This window comes from Epinephelus moara, chromosome 3 (genome assembly GCF_006386435.1).
Source record: "Epinephelus moara isolate mb chromosome 3, YSFRI_EMoa_1.0, whole genome shotgun sequence".
In the NCBI taxonomy this organism is placed as follows: Eukaryota; Metazoa; Chordata; class Actinopteri; order Perciformes; family Serranidae; genus Epinephelus; species Epinephelus moara.
Window position 1 is genome coordinate 1,318,455 of NC_065508.1, and position 8,712 is coordinate 1,327,166.

At 45.8% G+C, this 8,712-nt stretch overlaps 2 protein-coding genes across 2 annotated transcripts; both read right to left on the reverse strand.

Moving 5' to 3' along the window:
- Positions 1–3,331: 3,331 nt before the first annotated feature.
- Positions 3,332–4,285, reverse strand: LOC126388069 (olfactory receptor 8G1-like). Its single transcript, XM_050040962.1, has one exon. The coding sequence runs from the start codon at positions 4,280–4,282 to the stop codon at positions 3,332–3,334; it is 951 nt and encodes a 316-aa protein (XP_049896919.1). The 5' UTR covers positions 4,283–4,285.
- A 1,817-nt stretch (positions 4,286–6,102) lies between these two features.
- Positions 6,103–8,656, reverse strand: LOC126388071 (uncharacterized). Its single transcript, XM_050040963.1, has 3 exons — positions 8,010–8,656; positions 6,377–7,646; positions 6,103–6,188 (listed from the first exon to the last, which is right to left on the reverse strand). The coding sequence occupies exons 1-3, from the start codon at positions 8,646–8,648 to the stop codon at positions 6,103–6,105; spliced, it is 1,995 nt and encodes a 664-aa protein (XP_049896920.1). The 5' UTR covers positions 8,649–8,656.
- Between the last annotated feature and the right edge of the window lie 56 nt (positions 8,657–8,712).

Genomic DNA, 8,712 nt, shown 5'->3' on the forward strand with positions numbered 1-8,712 from the left:
AGTTTCAGGGTTCATTTGCAGTTAAATAATAAAATGAATAAATTTGTACCAGTGACTGTAAATAAAGATGGACGACACGTCTCCAGTGTCCAAACATGAAGCCAAAATTTCCCGGATATGGCCGCCGCCATCTTAAGCTGCAGTATCTTGTTTCTGCCATCCGACCAATCACAAGCAGCACCATTGGTTGCGAGCACACTGACTGGCACACACAGCTGTCAATCATGATGTCAAACCCTTTTATTTCATCAAATCACTAATTAAAACCAAAGTGATCAGAAAAACAAACACGTGAACAAACATCAGTGTGATAAAAAATCTTAAATGGCAGAAAGCATCTTTAGAAAAAAAAAAAGTTGATGTGTACTTTGATTTTTTACTTTGGCCCATGATCCATCCACTAACATGGAGGGGGCGGGGTTTATTACCTAGCATAAACATTGTGTTTCCATATGAGCAAATCATATTCAAATGGCACTCGAGGTCACACTGACGTTTCTTTGACGGAGACAATGATAGGTGTGAAGGAACCAAGACGCACCACCAACAGCGTCTAAGATAACAATAGTTTCACTAGCAAGGATCACGCCACAACAATATGAAGTTAAACATTTTAATGAACGTTCTGAGGTATGAGATGATGTTGATGGTGAGTGAATGTAGAGGGGAGGGGCAAAGATGGATGGAGGATGTCGTCTGCAGGCTGGTCCGGAGGGTACACTGGATGCTGGGCAGAAGGAGACTCAGTGTGGGGGTTGAGAGATCTGAGACAAACGGGGCTGGATGGGTTGGCCAGGTATAAGTAGGCTTGTCAGGTGATTAGAGGAGTGGTTGAGGCGTGACCCTGCTCCCGAACCTCAGTTAACTAGTTAACTTCATATAGCGTGAAATTTTGTGAGGTCATTATGACGGTGTATCACTGCGTCCTGGATGTGACGCGAGCAAGTGTCAGTTTGATTGCATTGTTTTCTCTTGGACTGTCCGAACTGCCTGTAAATGACACTTTGCGCCGCAGCGTGCTGCATCTTTTGTCTTTTGTCTTTTGACGGACACTTTATTTCTATTTTTATTGTGTTGCTCACATTGACAGCGCCTCAATGGAGGAGGAACGGCTGATTCACAAGGTTGAGATGAGGCATTACCTGAGAGAGAGTGATCAATAGAGTGTGCCAGGGCTGACGTCAAAACCCGGAAGTTTAGCATCGCGCTGGTTCCCGGAAGCGAAAGCGAATGTGATTTTTGCATTGCGTTTTGGATTATGTCAGAAAATAAGCTCTGTGGCTAACACAAGTTTATGATACTTACAGGTTTTGTTCAGCGAGATAATCTTCACATATGAACACCTTTCATACCGCATTTGAAGCTTAAATGCGATCGCCAGAAGTAAAAAGCTAACGTTAGGCTTTAACGGACTACATGACTACTCCACGGTCGCATGACTCTTGACGTCACCGCCACTAAGCTTTCAACTGATTTCGGCCGCTTTATTTTAAAAACATTGTATAATGGGGAAATCGGACTGTTTAAGCTAAATAAGAAGCTGTAATGGCGGACTGCCAGCACTCTCGCCTGTTCGGGGGTGATGACGTTTAATGTCCCCGACAGGGTTTGTAGTCGTATTGAGCAACTTGTTAGCAACCGCCTTTTTTACGACACGTAAAAGCTTCAAAATTCACAAGTAGGGTATTTACTGACGTGTTTTATGTCGTAGAACAAAACCTGAAACTCGCTTAAGCTTTTGTTAACCACAGACCTTATTTGAGGCATTTCACCAAAATCCCATTCAAAAAACGTATTGACTTTTAGACGAGAGAACCGGATGTGCTAAAAGCGCTAACGGAGTTCCAGGTTTACTGGCACAATCTATAAGGACCTACTCACTCCTCTTTTCAGTTGCTACTCTGAGACCACAGCTCATAGGTGGGTTGTTTGTTTATATGACACTTGCACCAGTTAGGTCACAGTGTGCAGCTGAAACAGGTAAAAATGATCAAACTTTCTTTCTTCAAACTTTCTATAAATAACTTTGTAAACTAGAAAGGCACTCAGAGAGCACAGACGTTGACCAAGGCCAGAAGCCCTGTGTCACAGTGTGATCATACATGAAAATAGTTCATCTATCTGCCCCATGATTAAGATCCACTCCACGTTCTGATGGGTTCTTACTTGGACTTTGCTTCACCCTTCTTCCAAGATTCATAAAAATTAAACCAGTTGTTTTTCCCCCAGTCCTGCTGATAAACAGACCAGTGTTGGGATCACTGGATTCCACACGATTTGTTTATTTGCAACTTTTATCTGGATGTGTAAAGGCATCCTCTCTGAACTCCACTGTCTGCTGACACAGCAGAAACTCAGGAGTTCTCTTTCTTCAGGCAGAGGACCCGTCTGAAGGTTCCTGGTGAACAAGTTAGCACAAGCAGCCAGAAACAAAGTCTGCCAGCTAACTTCCCAAGGAAAGGACAAACTGTGAGGACAAAGAGTGACCAGCTCCCTCTTACCTGCACCACTGGAATACAGCAGTGTAGCTGAGGCAGCAGGCGTGTAAACAACATGTGGAACCAGCTAAAACAATCTGCCTAAACTCTTGTCAATCCTCACCATTTTCTCCACCAAATTTTAACTAGTGATTTGTAAGCCATTATTATAACACGTCGAAGTGAAATCTGCAAAACCAGATTGAGCAGTGGGCCAAGTTAAGACCACCAGGCCCGGCCTAGGCTTGGGATTCAGCAGAGCCCAGCAGCCATCACGCAGGCTCAACGCTGGAGACAGGCTCAAGGTTTCAGTAACCATCAGGCCAGCTCCGGGCTCAGCCGAGGCCCAGCAACTACCATCAGGCAGCAAGTTAATCTGTGGCAGAATGGCTACTAAAAGAGACATGGAAAAGCTAAAGAGATCGAATGAGGAATTAAGGAAATCAGTGGAGTTTATGGGACATCAAATGGAGGCAATGGCAAGTAAGCAAAACATTTAACCTGCATGTCTTTAGACTGTGGGAGGAAGCAGGAGCACCTGGAGGAAACCCACGCTGACACGGGGAGACAGTGTGAACCACTGCACCACCGTGCGTCATTACACCATAATTTTAACTGACGTCATTATTACTGAATGGATGTTTAAAGAAGTGAAAGAAATTTAACTTTAATCTAAGTAAGACAATAATAATTATGCATTGGATTGTATGAGGCTTTTCTGGATACTCAAAGATGCTCTACAGAGAACAACCAAACAAAAAGAAAGACAAAACACGACATGAAGAGAAAATGTTTTTTAATTGCATGACTGAAGATTTTGAATCAGCATTATCTACACTTCATTCAGCATCGGGTCAGTTCACCTGTGACGCAGTTGTTGTTTTCCTGTTAAATATGATCATAAGTTTTTCTCTGACCGCTTTGATTTGCAGTCCGTAGATAACGGCGTTCATGGAAGGAGGAACCACATGGAACATGATGGACGCCAGCTTCCTGTGGTCTGTTAAGTAAGGGAAACGATGGAGGATGATGATGATGGCACCCGACACAAACATGATGATGTACACAGCCAGGTGGGTGGCACAGGTCTGCAGCGCTTTGCTGTTTAGAGCCTTGTTCTTACTACTCAAACACACTATGGCGATCCTCAGGTAGGTGAGCGTGACGCTGCCGAGGGAGGAGCCCACCAGGAGCACGGTGTAGCCGAGGCCGTAGATGTTATTGATGAGGACGCTCTCGCAGGACAGCTTGAACAAGGAGGCGTTGTCGCAGAAGGGGTTGAAAATAATCCACCTGCAGCGGGACAGGCGGACGCTGAGGCCCACGAGGATCGCCACCATAACTAAAGCCACCGCCCAGGCCGACACAGACAGTGACACCACCATCCTGTTGGTCATGATGGTGGCGTACCTCAGGGGGTTGCAGATGGCCATGTAGCGATCGAAGGCCATGATCATGAGCACCGTGTGAGTGGCCCTCGCATGAAAGTGACTGCAGAACGCCTGTACGGCACAGTCGATGTAATGAATGTGGCGCTCTGTGCCTGGGATAAAAATGTCTCCTAACAGAGGAGGGATGATGGTCGTCGCCCCGAACGCATCGTTAATACTCATGTTGCAGAAGAGCAGGTACATGGGCTGGTGGAGGCTCCTCTCCGTGAAGATCAGGACCACCAGGCCGATGTTGGACACCATGATGAAGATGTAGATGAGGAGGAGTAGGATGAAGGCTGGGATGGAGGAGTGGGGTGTCACCTTTAACCCCTCCAGGAGAAGAATATCTGTACGTAGCGTCTGATTCTCCATCGTACACAAGGGTGATTTCAGCCTAATGAGGATGGGACAGAGAAAAAAATAATTTAACATCAAATACATTATCCTGTTAAAGATCGTCACGCAGGCTGTTCTCATAAACTCTTCGTATATGTACCTACAAAAAATGACGCATCTTAATTCGTATATGACCCACATATTAAAGGCTGTGATCTCATAAACAATGCACTGACGGTGGTAAAGAAGGAAGTGGTATATAAAGTGAAATCGAGGCAGGTTGTAGTGACGGACGGGTCAAATAACACAGGACATTCCCTCAGGACAGCGGCGTTTGTGTCTCGTGTGAAACCAGGTGAACGTTGGTCATTTTAAGGTACGTCTTCATGATACGTTAAGTACGTAACTTTATGTTAAGTAGTACTTTCCTAAACTGAAAATACGTACCTTTATTTTGGTAAAAATAACCTACGTAACTCTACGTTACATAGGTACTCTACGCGACTCTACGCTACTTTTGTAGACTAAAAACACATAACTTTGGTAAACATAATCTATGTAACTCTACTTTCATAAACTAAGAATACATATGCTTACTTTCCTTCGCTAAAAATACGTAACTTTACTTTCCCAAACTGAAAATATGTAACTTTATTTTGGTGAACAGAACCTACGTAACTTTACTTTCGTAAACTAAAAATTTCACTGTTTTCCTAAACTGAAAATACATAACTTTATTTTGCTAAACATAACCTACATAACTCTACTTTCATAAACTAAAAACAAATAACTTCACTTCGGTAAACACAATCTATGTAATTTTACTCTCATAAACTAAAAGAAATACGTAACTTTGCTTTCCTAAACTGAAAATACGTATCTTCACTTTGGTAAACATAACCTACGTAACTTTCAGATTCAGATTCAGATTCAGATTCAGAATACTTTATTAATCCCGGGGGGAAATTGTTTTTGTTCCAATGCTCCGTGCAAAGTAGAAATAGAAATACAGCATGAATGGAAACAAGAGATAAAGATGAAGATATAAATAAAATACTAAAATAGACAATGAAATAAGTAAAATAAATATTAAAGTAGACATTAAAATAAAATAAAATAAAATAAAATATTAAAGTAGACATTAGAATAAAATAGAATAAAATAGAATATTAAAGTAGACATTAACATAAAATAAAATATTAAAGTAGACAATAAAGTAAAATAAATAATAAAAACAGTAAAGTAGACAATCTGAAATATATACAATATACAATGAAATGGTTGTAGCATTATAAATGAAATAAGAATGAGTAATTATATTGTGTGATTTGTTTTATAAATAGCCAAATGAGTCCGATCATCAGAGGGAGGAGTTGTACAGTTTAATGGCCACAGGTAAGAATGACTTCCTGTGGCGCTCAGTGGTGCATTTAGGAGCAATCAGTCTCTGGCTGAAGGTGCTCCTCTGTTCGACCAGAGCGTTGTGGAGAGGGTGAGAGCCATGCTGAAGTATCGCCCGCACCTTTGACAGCATCCTCCTGTCTGACACTGCTGTCAAAGGGTCCAGCTCCACCCCCACAACGTCACTGGCCTTTCTGATCAGCTTGTTGAGTCTGTTGGCATCGGCTACTCTCAGTCTGCTGCCCCAGCACACCACAGCAAACAGAATAGCACTGGCCACCACAGACTCATAAAACATCCTCAGCATAGTCCGGCAGATGTTAAAGGAGCGGAGCCTCCTCAGAAAATAGAGGCGGCTCTGTCCCTTCTTGTAAAGGACTTCAGTGTTCTTAGTCCAGTCCAGTTTATTGTCTATGAACACACCCAGGTACTTGTAGTGTTCTACAATGTCCACGTTATGCCCCAGGATGGAAACTGGGGTCACTGGTGTCCTCGTTCTCCTCAGATCCACCACCAGCTCTTTTGTCTTTGTTGTGTTGAGCTGCAGGTGGTTCAGCTCACACCATGAGACAAAGTTATTCACCACAGCCCTGTATTCAGCCTCCTCACCCTTGCTGATACATCCAACTATAGCAGAGTCATCAGAAAACTTCTGAAGATGACAAGACTCTGTCTGGTAGCTGAAGTCCGTGGTGTAAAGGGTGAAGAGGAAAGGAGAGAGGACAGTACCTTGTGGAGCCCCGGTATTGCTGACCACTGTGTCTGACACACAGTGCCGCAAGCGCACGTACTGTGGTCGGCCAGTGAGGTAATCCACAATCCAGGACACAAGGGGGGGATTCACCAGCATCGCCGTCAGCTTGTCACCCAGTAGAGCAGGCCTGATGGTATTGAAAGCACTGGAGAAGTCAAAGAACGTGACCCTCACAGTGCTCCCCGGCTTGTCCAGGTGGGCGTAGATGCGGTTCAGCAGGTAAATGAGGGCATCCTCAACTCCAATCCGGGGCTGGTAGGCGAACTGGAGGGGATCCAGGTGCGGCCTGACCATAGGCCTGAGCTGCTCCAGGACAAGTCTCTCCAGGGTCTTCATGATATGTGACGTCAGTGCCACCGGTCGGTAGTCCGAGAGACCGCTGGGTTGCGGCATCTTTGGCACTGGAACGAGGCAGGACGTCTTCCATATCACAGGGACCCTCTGGAGGCTCAGGCTCATTTTGAAGACACGATGAAGCACTCCACAGAGCTGTTCGGCGCAGGCTCTGAGAACCCGTGGGCTGACACCATCAGGGCCTGCAGCCTTACCGGCGGGGAGTTTGCTCAGCTGTCTCCTAACATGTAGAGGTGTAAAGAGTGCAGGTTGAGGAGGGGGAGAGTTGGAGTCCAAAGTGAGAGGAGGGCAGGTAGCATGGGAGCCAGAGGAGGTGTGAGGAGTGGGGGATGGGTGTGAGGGGCTCACCAAGTTGGATGAGGTGCTATCAGGAGGAGGAGGGGGGGTCAGAAGTGGTGGTGGCTGGAGACAGTCAGCAGGAGAGCCAACAGGGGCCAGGGCAGCAGTGTCAAACCTATTGAAGAACAGATTTAACTCATTGGCCCTAGCCACACTACCATCAGCTCCACTGCTAGTTGGTCTGTAACCGGTGATGGTCCTCATACCACTCCAGACCTCGCTCATGTTATTCAGCTGGAGTTTCCTCTCCAGCTTCCTCCTGTAGCCGTCCTTAGCCTCATTGATCTTTGCACTCAGCTCCCTCTGAATGTCCCTCAGCTCCTCCCTGTTGCCACCTCTGAAAGCCCTCTTCTTCAGGTTGAGTATGGCTTTGATGTCCTTTGTTACCCAAGGCTTGTTATTTGGGTAACACCGCACAGTCCTTGCTGGGACAATGCCGTCCACACAGAAATTAATGTAGTCTGTAATGCACTCAGTAAGCCCATCAATGTCCTCTCCATGTGGCTCACAGAGTACATTCCAGTCAGTCACCTCAAAACAGCCCTGCAGTGCCTCATAGCAGTCCTCTGACCATGTCCTCACTGTCTTTGTGGTCACAGGCAGCCTCTTCACTAGAGGCACATAGCAGGGGGTGAGAAGCACCAAGTTGTGATCTGATCTACCCAGCGGGGGAAGGGACGTGGAGGTGTATGCGTCCTTTACATTAGCATACAGCAGGTCCAGGCTCTTCTCCTCTCTGGTTTTACAGGTCACATACTGGGTGAATTTCGGGAGTGTCTTTTTAATAGAGACATGGTTGAAGTCACCCGAGATTATAATGAGAGCACTCGGGTGTGCAGTCTGTAGTCCGGCTATTGTGGAGTGGATGACGTCACATGCCGACGTCGGGTTAGCGGACGGGGGGATATAAGCAGCCACTACAATAGCATGTGAGAATTCACGGGGTAAATAGTAAGGACGGAGGCCCACAGCTAACAGTTCAATATCCGGGCTGCAGATGCGGTCTTTGACTGTGATGTGACCAGGATTGCACCACCTGTTGTTCACGTAAACAGCAAGCCCACCTCCTTTACGCTTACCGCTCTTAGTGCAGTCCCTGTCAGCCCGGACAGTGTGGAAACCCACGGTGGAAACATTGTGGTCAGGAACATCCGTGTGTAGCCATGACTCCGAGAAAATCATCAGGCTACACTCCCGGTATTCCTGATGACTCCGGGTTAGCGCTGTAAGCTCGTCCATCTTATTCCCCAGTGATCTCACGTTGCCCATGATGATAGATGGGAGACACGGCTTGAATGTCTTCCTCTCCATAAGTCTCCGGTGTTTCGCTCCTTTCCGCCGCCGTAGCGATCTTTTCCCTCTGCAACCCCGGTGTGTTTTCCTCCAAAGTTCAGCAGGTATATCCTCCCTCACCGTAGCCAAGCCGGCCGGCTTCAGCTCCATCAGCTGATCCCTGGAGTAAACAATGCGGTGTTGCTGAGCGACGGTCGAGTGGCAGAGTAAAAGGAGCGATTCCACCACGAGCGAAACAACAAAAACTCTCCACACAAGCATGCTTAGAGAGGACGTAGCTTAATAAATAACTAAAGTAAAAACAGAACAAGTAAGATAAAGAAGA

Bases quoted from the DNA above. Each gene is read 5' to 3' on its own strand.
- LOC126388069 (XM_050040962.1), bottom strand. From the start codon at position 4,282: ATGGAGAATCAGACGCTACGTACAGATATTCTTCTCCTGGAGGGGTTA.
- LOC126388071 (XM_050040963.1), bottom strand. From the start codon at position 8,648: ATGCTTGTGTGGAGAGTTTTTGTTGTTTCGCTCGTGGTGGAATCGCTC. The intron at 7,647-8,009 runs GCTGCTTATATC...GACTGCTATGAG, and splicing joins TCTCACATGCTATTGTAGTG to GCACTGCAGGGCTGTTTTGA. The intron at 6,189-6,376 runs GTACTGTCCTCT...AACCACCTGCAG, and splicing joins CAATACCGGGGCTCCACAAG to CTCAACACAACAAAGACAAA.